Source organism: Pseudorasbora parva, chromosome 9 (assembly GCF_024679245.1).
Source record: "Pseudorasbora parva isolate DD20220531a chromosome 9, ASM2467924v1, whole genome shotgun sequence".
Classification (NCBI taxonomy): domain Eukaryota; kingdom Metazoa; phylum Chordata; class Actinopteri; order Cypriniformes; family Gobionidae; genus Pseudorasbora; species Pseudorasbora parva.
Genome location: NC_090180.1, coordinates 9478617 through 9493092, shown reverse-complemented (window position 1 = coordinate 9493092; position 14476 = coordinate 9478617). Strand labels below are relative to the sequence as shown.

At 36.8% G+C, this 14476-nt stretch overlaps 1 protein-coding gene across 3 annotated transcripts in view; it reads left to right on the top strand.

Annotated features, from left to right (window-relative positions):
• pik3r2 (phosphoinositide-3-kinase, regulatory subunit 2 (beta)) overlaps positions 1–14476 on the top strand; it is a 33188-nt gene that overhangs the window by 8219 nt on the left and 10493 nt on the right. For all 3 annotated transcript variants that reach the window (XM_067453769.1, XM_067453770.1, XM_067453771.1), the window contains exons 3-10: positions 8457–8549; positions 9133–9204; positions 9972–10112; positions 10284–10482; positions 10587–10672; positions 11478–11583; positions 11678–11776; positions 11940–12120. In XM_067453769.1, the coding sequence (XP_067309870.1) occupies positions 8457–8549; positions 9133–9204; positions 9972–10112; positions 10284–10482; positions 10587–10672; positions 11478–11583; positions 11678–11776; positions 11940–12120 (977 nt within the window). The remainder of the gene's footprint in view (positions 1–8456; positions 8550–9132; positions 9205–9971; positions 10113–10283; positions 10483–10586; positions 10673–11477; positions 11584–11677; positions 11777–11939; positions 12121–14476) is intronic.

The following is a 14476-nucleotide window of genomic DNA, read 5'->3' as shown; positions in this document are numbered from 1 at the left end:
GTTCCTAGGGGTGGGGTTTATGTAAATTTCAGGGTTAGCATTGTCACTAACATTGCTGGTGTAGTCACTACAAGCCTTTTGTTGTAGTCCTTAAAAAGCAATTTCTGTAAAAGACAATATCTCCTTTTTCTATGAACTTTGAGCATCTTAAATTTGCAGATGTTGTTTATGCTCAAACATTTCACACTAACTAAAGTTTAAAAAGTGAAATAATAATCAACCACCCCTTTAAAGGGGCTATGTGTAGTTTTCAAAAATGATACCTGTGGCCATTTTGTCAACAGATTATGAGAGTTTGATTATATTGTATTTGACACTATAGACCAGTGGTATTTGAGACTATAGACCAGTGGTATTTGAGACTATAGACCAGTAGTATTCAAATGGAGGACCGCAATTTTTTCTTCTTTTTTAAATCATTACGGCTGCCTCAATGGAAATGTATAACTGTAATAAAAAAGAATTATACAGCACCTCTGCTGGGATGGAAATATAGAGACTCACTGGACCTCTTTAATTGAATACCCTCATATAGACCGTATAGATATGAATATGCAAGACTATTGGGCAGTTTGAATCAGTCAACTTTTCTTTGCATGACACATTGAAATTACAGTACAGAATGGCTTTTTCAGCATTATCCTGACCTGAACATTGTATAAGCATTCATTTTTCATGCGTCATTAAACAGAAGAAAGGCTCTCGGGAGCAAATGTAGATGTCACATTCCTTTGATTTTCCCAGCAAAAACAATCCCATGTCCTTCACGTAAATATCATTTTACAGGCTTAGGAAATTGGGGCAGGTCTCGTTTTTTAAGTTTCGTTACAAGCTGTGCACACATTGGCAATGAAACATTGATTAATACATGATCATTTTTACATATAATATACAGTCCCTTTACACAAACTGTCTTTGCTCCTGTATTTCTCTGGCACTTTCCCCAAGCCCTCTATCCTCCGCCCTTTATGCCCTCAGGAAGCAGTAAATTATAGTATGTTTGGAGGCCTGGCAGTTCACCAGGCCAATCTGGAGAGTTATATGTATCAGGTAGGGCTTTCAGCTTCATCTGCACATTCCCACTCCATCAGGTGATTTTTGCTTCAATGTCTCCTTTGTGTCCCTTTTTTTGGACTGTCAAAAGTCTGCAGTGCACACTAAAAAAAAGTTGTCATATTCAATCTGTGATGGTCGCTGACTAAAAAGAGGAAGTATGAAAAGTGTTGAATTACAGGACACCAGGATATGCACCATTATAGCTGCTGCTTCTGGTCAATATCCACACCTTTTTACAGTTTGAATGCAAATGCAAGGAATTTAAAGGGATAGTTCACTTTAGAAAGAAAATTGTCATCCTTTACTCACCCTCAAGTTGTTTCAAACCTGTATGAATTTCTTTCTTCGGCTGAACACAAGGGAAGATATTTTGAAGAATGTCAGTAACCAAACAGTTAACTGGAGCCATTGACTTCCATAGTAATTTTTTTTTTCCTACTATGGGAGTCAATGGCTCCAGTTAACTGTTTGGTTACTGACATTCTTCAAAATATCTTCCCTTGTGTTCAACACCTGAAGGTATGTTTAGAATACATTACAACTTACTGAAACTATTTTATATTTAGTTTTCTCTCCACTGCTCTACTGAATCCGTACCGAACCATCGGTTTTGTCTACCGTTACACCCATAGACTATAAAAAATATGGACGTAGTGTCCGTGATGTCACCCATAGGATTCCGATAAGCCATTCTGAAGCTTAAAGTAGAGTCGAGCTGGGCGTTACCATCTTGCGAGCGAGTCATCGCGCATCACTCCCGGATGACAGAAAAGGGGCAAAAAAGCTGGATGTGGGCGGAGTTTAGGTGCGGAATGACTATAGACGGCGTATAAATGGCTATCCACCTGTTACTCGAAGTAACCATGCCCTTAATTATGCAGAACTTTAAGGCTTTATACAATATAAACTAATGAGTTATATAAAAAAAAAATCACCCCCCTCACAGTTGTCATGAAGAATTAGCCGTATAGACCAAAACCACATTTGTACCAGGCTGTAAACATATTTTTTTTGCTGTAAAGTTGGGCCTTTTAACTTGGGGCTCAATGAGATTCTGCTCCATTCTGGAGCCTGTCCTAGTGGCCAGTTGCAGAATTGCAGTTTACATTACTTCCGTATTGGCTTCAAGAGAGATCGCGGGAGGTTGCTGCTTGGTTAAACCCCTATGTTGCATAATGATGCATACGTATCATTTTTTACATAGGTTGCGGCATCCATGATAAGCACAAGTGCATATCACAAAAAAAAAAACGGGCGTGATTCCTCTCTGTTGTAAACAAACACAGCATCAGCTAACCTCCTTTTACACATCATGATGCGACAGAAAGCTCGCACTCCAGACTGCCATGATGTTATAAAACCAGTAATAAAGTGGTAGATAATGTTAGTTTCTTGCACAGACCGATCATTTCGCTTCATAAGATGGATCCTCAGGAATCACAGGTATTCATTTTAGTTCTGCCTGTATGTTTTTTTGACTCTTAAAGTGATAGTAGCCATTGATTTGCAGTATTTGTAATAACCAAGGACTGCGGTTTTAGCTAAAAATGTTCTTTACATTTGTAATGAAGAAGAAAAAAAACACCTACATCTTGGATAGCTTGAGGGTGAGTAAATTAACTGCAAATTTTTGTTTTCCGTGGTGAACTATCCCTTTAAAATGGCAGAATAGCAATAATTATGTAGTGTTTTCCCATGTCTAAGGGCATCTTATTCAGTGTGAGAGTGATTTCATGTGATATAATTTAAACCCACCAACACTATCCTCTCAGAAACTGCACAAAGTCAAACTTGGTTGTTTCGCAGCCTGTGGCAGAAGTTCTCCCTCTCTCTTTTTTTCCCTCTTTTCTTTTCCTGGCCTCAGTTTTACTGCTTGTTGAAGTGAACCATGGCTTGGCATTTCTACAGTCTCCGCCTGTTCCTCCTCCCCTGTTTCACAGACTCTTCTGATACTGTCTCCAGGCAGCTATAAACTATCCACTCACTACAATTCTCAGAAAGAGAAGGCCCCTTGAATTTTCCCCCGGCTCCTTACGCTGAACTTTCTTTCACAGAATTAGTAGAAGGCTAGTTAAGGCCTCCGATCTGAGCCTGTATTAAAGAATCTTTCCCATGGTGCTTTGGCCTGTGTTCAAATGCTAGACATATTGTTACTTGCACTGTACATCAGGCTTTATCAGCACATTATGTAGTGCTGCACAATTAATCAAAAATAAAGCAAAATCACGATTATGAAATCGTAAGAGCTGGGGGGGGGGGGGGATTTCAGTATATGCACAGCGTGTTAGTAAAGAGCAACTAAAGAGTTTGAGTGCATTTGAAGAAGCAACACATGTCAAACATCTTCCCAAACTTGTAATGTGAACTGTTCATAAACCTGTTGTCCAACAAAAGACAGCATTTAATAACAGGTTTTTACTACAAACTCAATTAATAACGTCAATCGAGTGTTTGAAATAACTTCCTTTTGTGAGCTGATCTTATTGTAGAATGTGGCAGACAAGATAGTTTGTGATAAAGGCTATGTCGGTTAGCATTATACTTTATTAGATTACACTTTATTTTAAAGTGTCATTGTTAGTGTTACCTGTAATCCTACAAGTTTGGGTAGGATTAGGTTTTAGCTTTTGGTTTGGTTGTAATTATGCATAATTAACTTACATAGTTATTACTATGGTAAGTACATGTAGCAAGGACACTGTAAAATAAAGTGTTACAATTTAGTATTATGGAAATTCAAGAGAAAGCTTGAAGAACTCAAATACATCATATATTGTGGCAGTCGTGTGTTTATTGTGTTCATGTCTAATCAAATGGTTGATTTAGCTGTAGTGATAGCTTGATGCCTTTGTCCACATTAGGGATTTCCTGGAACATCATAAGTGATATTACTTCTGTCTGTGATTACTTCATATTTGGAGTTTCTTCGCGAGGGGGTTCTGTAATGTTCACTTTTGGGTTAAAGAAAAAAGGGAAAACTTAACACTTCTCTCTAATGTAGGCTATATGATAATCCATGTATAATTGTATGCATATTTTACTGGACTGCAAGATTTTATTGTAAAAAGAAAGTGGTTTTATTCAGAGATGTGTTTAACTGATGTATTTTTAAAAAAAAGTTTCACCTGAATGTATATTAGAATTTTTATCTTGTATTAACCTGAAATGTCTTATGTAGTTTTTTGTTAATTTCATGAATTATGTTGTTTATTCTGTTTTCATAGTTTTATTCTGTAAATAGCCTCGTTACTGACATGGCATAAATAAATAATATTATATTGATATATTTATTCTTAAATACTTTCATTTTTATTTTAACAATGAAAGGGTTATTACAGAGTAATTCTTATTTTGTAAAAAAAAAATTAAAAATTGCTAAGCGCAATTTTCTCCCAAATCATGCAGCCCAAACATTATGAATTTTATTGTGGCTGACTAAATTCCAGAAAAATCTTGGATTTGATAATTGCATTCTGATTGCAGTTTTATTTTGATTAATTGAGAAGCCATAACTTAATGTTGGGAATGATGGCTATAAGAGATGCACAATATTACATTTCTGGCTGATACCAAAAAACTTACATTAATTTTCATAACAGATAAAAAGCAGATATAAATATTCTATACTATTTTGTTGAAATGAAAATAACACGCTAAAATCAGCCATTAAAGTGAATTTAGTCATTACAGCATTATGCAGTATGAGAAGTAGATATTCACTTTGGGATATGCTAAAGGTTACATTTAACAGTGTTATTAAATTACTTTAGATGCATTAATCTAAGATGCTAAGATTTACTTTTAAAAACATGAAACAATCTCACAGACCCCAAACCTTTGAACGATAGTGTACATGTGATATATTCTAGATATTTTAGTCTCTCAAAATGAGTTTTTTTCCTTTTCTTCCTTTCTTCCTTTTCTGTTGCACTAGTTAACAGTGTAGAAATCCTGTCAGGCCCGAAGCCGATTATGCTCAACAAAAAAGAAACTTGAGCTATATAAGACTGTCTCTTGTAGTTGCAGCTTTTGTGTGTTGTGTTTCTTAATACCGTTTGCACTGCATTAAGATTAAAACATGTCAAGAGGTTTAGAGCTCCAGTGAAAGGAAATAGGCTAGGCCTTCGGTTAGCTATGAATGAGGTGCCCAGATTACTGAACAGCACAAAGCAATGCGGGTGAAAGTTTTCTTACATAATCATATTCACAGAGTACAAAGACATCCTTTTCCATTAGTAGAGCATGGCCGAATCTAAGTTAATGAAGAGCACATCAGAGCACCAGTCAAACAAAAAAAACACACACAGACAACTGCAAACTAGTTGAGAGGTTCAGCCTAGCACAAGGTATAGATTGTTGTTTAAATTAAATTCATCAAGCTTAAAAATGATAAACGACTGAAGAAAAATTGCTGACTTTTGTTAGCCAGCCGTTTATACACCGTGCAGCCGTGAAGAAGTGACAGCCAAATAAAGTAAGCTGTTGCTGTAATCATAGCATTAGTTGTTGCAGTTGTTTTTTCCCAGGGCACGTTCAGTTGCAGGCCTGCCAGAATGCAGACTACCAAGACGACTATAATTGGGTAATGATTAGTTGGTTCTCTCTCCAAAAACCAACAATGACTTCAGGGCCACAGCTGTTTTTCCTAAAAGCTGTATTTTGCACAAAAACCCCTGCTGCGGGTTTGACCAACTGTGCCAGTGAGTTTGCAGCTATAGTTTAGTTTGTTTATTAGTAAAGGAATATAATCATTTTTTTGTGTTTTGTTATCAATGACCCCACAAGCACAAGCTGCCATTTTGTAAATGACACGTCCACGATAAAAAAGGAAACTGCTTTTATTGCATTTCATTATTATTTTTTAGTTTGTATAAAGCACATGCCAAATTCTTAGAAACATAATCTATATATTCATGTTGGTTTCATGTGGTTTTGGGAAGAATTTTTTTTTTTTTTAAATTTAGTCATAAAATGGTCAAACTCGGTTTTGTGTTTTTGTTTTTCAACGTATTACACCTCATGAGTTAAAGCGGTAAGTTTGAGTTTTTTGAATGTTAATAAGCAGTGGAGTGGTTTTGATAAAGTCCCTGTAAAGGTAATTCTGAGATTTGTTTCTAGACGCATTATAAACGTTAGAAATGTATTGCTGAAATATCGAGGCACTGTGTAAATAGACACTCTGTTTATTCAATTCTAAAAAATAATAATCAAAGCTTATACTAAACTACTTTTCATGAATTTCATTCTTTTAATGGAAAAATAAATACATTTAATAAACTAATTAATACATTTTTGCTGAGTTAAATAGTCTCTGACTTGTCATTGACATACATTTCTGCCTAAAGTTAAAAATGAAAAAGCTTTAGGGGCTGTATTACAGAAAAATCCTAACTTAGAATCTCATCTTATCTGTTTAGTAACCATGGTAATTTGATAAGTCTAAATTCAAGAATAAAGTTAGGAAGTTTTTGTAATACATCCCCAGGAAAGCAAAGATATAATATGGGTTAAGGATAGGACACGTCCATGTTGAGGCAACTGCGAGAGATGAGGAAAGATTGAGGGCGGAAGAGGCAGGCTTTGTGTCCGTAAGAGGGAAAAGCGAGCAAAGTTCCATGTTTAACGTGCAGTGGAAAAGTGGAATGTGCTGACATGGCACTTCGTCTGAACTCCAAAATTAATAATCAGACGTGGTTTAGCCTTGCACTGCCAGGAGGCGAAGGCAGCCAAGCTCTGGCCTCTTTGTGGTGGGCCTGAAAAGGAGGGTCTGGCACACGGCCAGTGGGGTTTTGCTTGTTCAGGATTTTTGATTAAATCGTTTATTGTGCTCCACTCACGCAAAGGGCCAAGGCAGCGCTCGCTCCAGAAGGGGTGGAATAAGACAGGAGGAAACGGAGGGCTTTTTTCAGCAGTAAAAAGCTTTTGTATGATAAATACTTTTTTTTCCTTCTTTGTTTTTTTCGGTGTAGCTCTGACCATTTTTTTTCTCTGTGTGTGTGTGTATGTGTGTGTGGAATTTTATCTTTTACAATTTGTTTTATGCTTTCTAATGTCTACTTAATGTTATTTTAATTCGTTTTTGTGTTTAGGTGTTGTGAATGAATGCAAGAATGTGTTTTTTTAACCAATAGAGCAAGCAAGGAAGGAAGCACAATATAAAAAAAAACATATGCAATTATACTTCCCGCAGTCATCACTCTTCTACGACAGAAGAGAAGTGGGAGACGTGGCCTGAATTGAGTTCAGCACTGGGTCTGAAGTTTGAGGTGCAAAAATACCCAGATTTGATAGAATAGCCTTCTCATTATATCACATCAACAGCCTTCTACGCTAGACAGTTGCTGCTTTTGGCAGCTTTAGTATTCCACGAAGGACTGAGCATTTAGAGCTATATTTAAAAAAGGTAACAAGCAAGTCAAAGTCAAATTTAAAACATTGGCCACGGGACACTGAGTCACAACAGTAGGTAGAGAAGGCTGTAATCTTGCAAACCACAATTCAGAAATGAGAAAGAAGAGTGCCAGAGTAAATGCTGGTGTTAAGGCACATTTTACTTGGGATTTGGTTTTTACAGTATTTAAAGCACTCATTTTATTTATAAAAGGAAACTGTCAAATGTGATCCCATGAGTCCATGACATGATGCTGATTTTATTTTATTTTATTAAATGTTTGGCTATCAATAAAAAATCAAATCCAGTTTATTCATATAGTAAATGTAATACACCTTATGATCACATAATAAAGAGAAAACCACCTTATGAAAAAAAAAAAAGTGTTTGGCATCTTTTGTATTATATCTTAGGAGGGGAAAACCTGCTTAGTAATATTTGAAAAAAGTCATGTGGTGCAACCAAATTGGAGGGGAGGGGGAGGGGGGGCATGAAACAGGATATTATATCATACAGTGGTCTGCAGGGGTCCACTTTATTACATTTCTTAAAATATCAGATAATTCAACCTTTTTGTGGCAAAGCAAAGTTATTTAAGGTTGTAAAATGTCATGTTTTGACTCCCCAAAACATAATGGTATTTATTGGTTGATAAATCTTGATATTTGTACAAATATATATTTATAGTGTGTACTAGCATATATTCAAGGTGTAAGTCAAAACTGTCATTACTTTTTGCTCGGTTACACCATTTGTTAGTTGAGTGATTAAATGTAAACTTTTGTTGAAAATGGAGTTAATAACTTTGCGCCTGGCTTTCCTAAATAAAATAAAAAATGATTTTGTTTCCTTTGTTTTGGTGTCATTGGCCCCTATAGAAAATGTTTGACAAGTGATATATTTTTGGTGTTGTTTTTGATGGTCATTAAAGCTTATTATTTTCAGCCTGTTATTTTCTCTGTTTAGCAGAGGTTTGATTTGAAACTCTCCCTTTTCTCTGCCGTTTCAGTTGCTCCAGTCCTGGACTTGACCAAACAGTTCACACACCTGGAAACTGCTCCCCCTAATCTTATTAAGTTGGTTGAAGCAATTGAGCAGACAGGTAATACTTTTGTGTCATTGAATGTCATGTAAAGGGCTTTATTGTTTGTGGTTTGTTCGTTAGAGAACCTGACACATGATACGGAGCGTGCAAATCCAGAGCGAGCAGGAGTCCTGCAAAAAAAGCACCTCCTCCAACCACAAGAAAGAACGAAAATAAAAAGAGTTACTTTGGATTTCTTTTTTAAATTGATTGTATTTTTAATAGATATTTCCCCATTGAAAATAATATTGGAAGCAGAGGTGTGAAAATGTTTTCTTTTTGCACCATATGGCAGTTATTAGCATCCAGATTTCCTTTTTCGCTGTGAGCCGTCCCTCTCTTTCTCCCCTGAGCAAGAGACTGAGTGACGCTCGGACTGTCTGGCTTGACTGAAGCCGTCTTCTCACTTCTTCACAGACTAAAAAAGAGCTCAGGGATTCAGCTGGGCTGTTTTCCCAGTTCTCCCGATAGCGTGACTGGATATATTTATATCTCCGGGCTTTTACATTTAATGTTTAGAAGATGTAACTGCTTCTCTAATCCAAGCTGGCATGAAAGATCTATTTTTGAGAGGTGAGCTAACGCCTCGATTTTCGGATAGGTCTGGACTCTAGGACACTATACAGGACATCCACTGCTTCAGCCTCTGACAGTCAACGACAGAGCCTCGCTGGTAAGTTAAATCCGCTGTTTTCATCCTTTGACTGTTTACTCTTGCACAAAACTGGAAGAGTTTTATTCTCATACTTGGAAAAACCTCAGAAAACCAAAAGGCTTTTGGTTGCTTTAATGTTTTTGCGTGTTATTCTTAGTAGCTGTAAGTCTCTTTTAGCGTTGATTTTAGCTTGTGTACATTAAAATATGTTCTCTTTTTAACCAGTTTGGTTATTGATGATGTTGTTTTTCAGCTGTAACATTGCTAAGATTCAGCTTTCAGATTCAGAACGTTTTAGCTTTTCAATTGTATATTGCATTAAAAAAAAATGCAAAATACAAAATATAACATTTATATTAGTGGTCGCGTTTTTTAAATAATTCTGAATAGTAAAAAAATATGTAATAAGTTTTATATAATTATAAAATTGACTTATATTACAAATAATAAGTAGTAATAAAATACTATAAATATACATTTTACAGTTTCTTTGTTTTTATTTTATTTTTTTAAATTCTAAAATGTTATTTCCAGGTTTAAATTAGATTTTAAAAAACAGATACACCGTATAAACCATATAAATGTAATCACAAAAGTATGATAATTGGGATTGATGCGGCAAAATAAACTGCTGTTAAGGGTAGGATACATTTACAGAGTGAACAGCTATTTGGTTACCATAAGTACCACACATTGATGTAAATCTAAAGTGCTTTAAAAGGGATGTATTGGATTAGATTTAAGGTGTGTGCATCATGATGTGACCGGTCATTTGTCCTGTGCAGAGCTGCAGGAGTTGGACGTGGGACAGTGGGACATTCATGCACTCTCAGAGGCTTTTATTCGGTACCTGCGGGAACTTCCTGTCCCCATCATCCCTCCTTGTGTTTATACAGACCTTCAGGCAGCAGTGCAACTAGAATCAGGTATGTGCCACTTTTCGCTCATCCGTGCAGGCCAAAAGAACACTGTGTATAGAAAGTAACAGAATTATATGAACTCAGCGAACAAACAGCTCAAATGTGACGAGTGTCTGCCCTGTCTTTGCCTGCGCATCTGATGACTCATGCGCTCGTGGCGATTTCATTCATGAATAGACGTTCCCTCCGTGAGGAGACGAGAGCAGCTGTTGGAGGTACTGGGGAAGCCTGAAGTTCCACTGCAAAACCTTCTGACGCTGCATTATTTGCTCAGACACCTGGAGAAGGTCTGCCAGTGCGCGGAGCACAACGGCCTCGACATTCACACCCTCGGCCAAATCTTTGGCCCTCTGCTGATCAGGGGCCCTGTGAGCGGGTGAGCATGAGCATTCTATTGGCTGGAGAATTTTTTTGGAAAAGTGTTGCTGAAATGACCATATGTGCAAACGATCTCCATTTCTATTTCTGTTTGATTTACAGGTCTGGGGAAGATGAGGGGTTTCCTGCGGTTGCAGTTGAGAGACTTCTTTTGGAGAGAATTTGGGAACAAGAGCCGACTCCTCCCGGTGAGTTACCTGTCATTTTTGGTATTGTATATAATATTAAAGCTTTTTATTCACAGTTATATATATTTAAATATTTAATAGTTAAAATTAAATAGTTAAAACAGTTAAAATATTATCTGGAAAATATTTACTTTTTTAATGTAAAAAAATATGTAATTTTTTTTCACCTTCTGTTAGTAATGTACAGTAAATGGATGCAGCCATGGTTACATTTTTGTTAATAATGTTATTTAAATGTTTCCTTTTTTGTTTAGCTGCATTTTAAAACATTTCGTTTTTCATTATAAGAGTATTTACAGTAAACTTGCCTATTTGTTACCATTAGTAATTTGTTAAATTATTGTGGTAATCAACAACATGCCACAGATGCAGTATATAGACAATGGAAATGTGGAAATGTGTGTGTGTATATATTTATATATATATATATATATATATATATATATATATATATATATATACATACATACAGGTTCTTCTAAAAAAATTAGCATGTGTGATAAAAGTTCATTGTTTTACATAATGTAATGATGCTCCAGAAGAGAAAACATTATGCCATTGCTAAATATCTAGGCTTGTAACTGAAAGGTTGCAGGGCTGATCCCCGAGCGTTCACCACTACGCCCTTGAGCAAGAAAGGTGGCTCCAGAGAGACACCGTCGCTGTAATATAGCATTGCATGTTTCTATGGTGACGCTGCACGAATGTCGTGAAAGCAAGTGCTGGTCCCAGTCGTGTGGGGATAAACAAAGATTTATTTATTTGAATCATAAATATTTGTATCTTTTTTGCCTGGTTTAATTAGCTCTCCCTCCTAAACCACCCAAAGCCAAAGCCATGGCCTCATCTGTGACCAATGGAAACAACAGCTTACTGAGTGATGCTGAATGGTACTGGGGAGACATTTCAAGGTAAACCACTGACATAATTACCAGGTCGGCTGTTATTAAGATCATCACACATTTCTGTATATGATGACTCTCTGTTTAATGTACACGAATTTAGAGAGGAAGTGAATGAGAAGATGAGAGACACTCCTGACGGTACGTTCCTGGTGCGGGACGCATCAAGCAAAGTGCAGGGAGAATACACCCTGACCCTCAGGTAAGTGCTCCCTCAGGCCAAACTGCATTTTGTGTAATATCTAATAGGACATGAATGCATTGCTTAGGTGTGCTGCTGTATCATTTGTTTAATATGCATTATTACAAAGTGGAATTTCTAACAGGGACACAACATGATCAAAGCCTTTTGTTGTTTATTCCAGGAAAGGAGGCAATAACAAACTGATCAAGGTGTTTTACCGCGGGGGAAAGTACGGATTCTCAGAACCTCTTACTTTTCTCTCTGTGGTGGAGCTCATCAACCACTACCGGCATGAGTCACTGACCCAGTACAACGCCAAGCTGGACACTCGCCTGCTCTTCCCCGTCTCTAAATATCAGCAGGTGCGATGCCTTCACTTTTCACAATATTACTCCCATCAAGCTGATGCCATATGTTGATATTAATGGTACAATCTGCCTAAAAATGACATTTGTCATTATTTATTCACCCTCATGACAAACAAAACAGTTTTTTAAAGAGTATTTTTTTAGATTAGATCTTTTTCATACTGACTGTTCATGGCGACCACAGATTTTCAGTCTCTAATTAGCTTTCTGGTGTATTATAATAATAATATAATAATAATATAATATATAATATAATATAATACTAAATTTGTTATTAGAATTCATTTTCAACTACGGTGCATTGTGTAATATTTACCGTAGCTTCTCTATGTCCTTTGAAAGGGAGGTGTGAGCATTGGGCGGTTGCAATTCACACAGCTAAAGTTTACACACTGCACGTTTAAGAAATGCAAAAAGGCCATTATTGTTGAGCTTCATCTGGCTCTTTTGAACTTAGTTGTAGAGTTGCACTGATACTAAATTAATCTGCTGATATAGATAGCCGATTATTCAGAAAGATAACTGCCCATACCAATTAGTTTGATTTCAATGAGAGAGAAAACGAATAAATAAAACTAAAAACTAATATTGTAAACTATATAATGAACCCTCTCATTTGGTACATTTTTATAATATTAGGGGCTAAAACTAACAACAGAGCCCAAACTAAATATTTAATTTATTTTCAGATATAATTATTCTTAAATGTGCACTAGGTAGTATTTTTGCAGTAAAATATCCAAAAGCCACTAGGCCAGTGTTATATATTTTGTTCAGTTGAGTTCTTACAATATCCCAAATGTTTCCAACTATTTGTAAATTGTGAGAAAATTGCTATTTTAACTAAGGACAGGGACGTTTCAGCATAGCGTTTGAGCGAGTCGCCTGTCAATCGCGTCATATCCCTCGGTTTTATTCTGCAGAAACGCTTTTTTCTTGGCAGTGTGAACATGCCAATCAGTGCCAAACGAACGCACAGAGGAACGTCAGAACATCATTTTAAACACACTTAAATGTATCTGATAGGATAAACAGAGCTGCTTTAGCTGACCAGAAAAAGCAGAAGTGCGAGCGCCCGGCGACTTTGTCCCGTCATAATAAAAGTCCCGGTACTCGTGAGCCGTGTGTTTATATAACAATCGCTCCAGCGGCCGTGCTCAGCCCCACAACACTCGGTCCTGCTCTGCTTTACACTACAGTTAATAACCGCATCCATGAACATGATTTCTGCCCGAGTCCTATTTTCCACCGACTGTGAGGTGAAGACCACATGTCCCAAGATGCTGTGCTCACACTTGGCGTCATCAAACTACGCCTTTGTTTAAAATAGGCGCCCTCCAGTGGATGGAAAGTTACATAGTGCACCTTTAAATAAAAACTGAAATGCTTGTATCCAGCTCAGTTTGCATATAAGGTAGTTTTCATGAACGCTTGTCTTCGTGACCAATTTTTCAAAACATACATATATAATTAACAGTAAATAAGCTTTCTAGTGTTTTTATAGCTAACTAATGAACTGTGAATGTTGGATAACTTTCCTAAGGTAAATGCAGCATTAAGTGACATTGTTTACAAGCTGTTTTATTGCCATCTTTTCGCCGTTGAAACACTGAAACACTCCGGGCTGCATGAACCGAGGCATGATCCTGGCAACCCTAGTTTGAACTACAGGTGATTCAATGGTTCAACCAGAGCCATTGAACTACAGGTGATTCAATGGTTCAACCAGAGCCAGATATAATGTTGCTGTTTTAACTGTTAATGTGTTATTGTAATGTTAATTTCCACAACTTCCACAAGTTTTTTATGAGAAGTCACAGTCTGACATGTTTTTCCGCCCCCTTTTAATTGACAGAATGTAACTGGCCCTGATCATCGGCTGTTTTTAAAAAATTGGCCAATAGTGAAAACAAAAGCTTTCGTTACCTATAGCTGTTACCGATTATTGGTTGATATATCGGCCCATCCCAAGTCAATATTGTTTCTTATGTAATAGCCCCTTAAAGGGGTATTTTTGATTTGGTTCAGGTGAAAAGGTGATGAGCAAACGACTGCGATGTCATTTGAACAAAATCTGGCCCAAAAAGTTAAGCCTTCTTTGACATGGAAATCTTTTTAAAGGGGGGGTGAAACACTCAGTTTCAGTCAGTGTCATGTCAATCTTGAGTACCTATAGAGTAGCATTGCATCCTGCATATCTCCGAAAAGTCTTTATTTTTTTAATTATTATATAAGAAAGATGCGCTGTTCCGAGTCTTTCCGAAAAAAGCCGAGCGGGTGGGGGCGTATCGTGTGAGTGGAGCTAAATAATGACGTGTGCGCGCTGCTGCTATTGTGTTGAGTCGAGTGC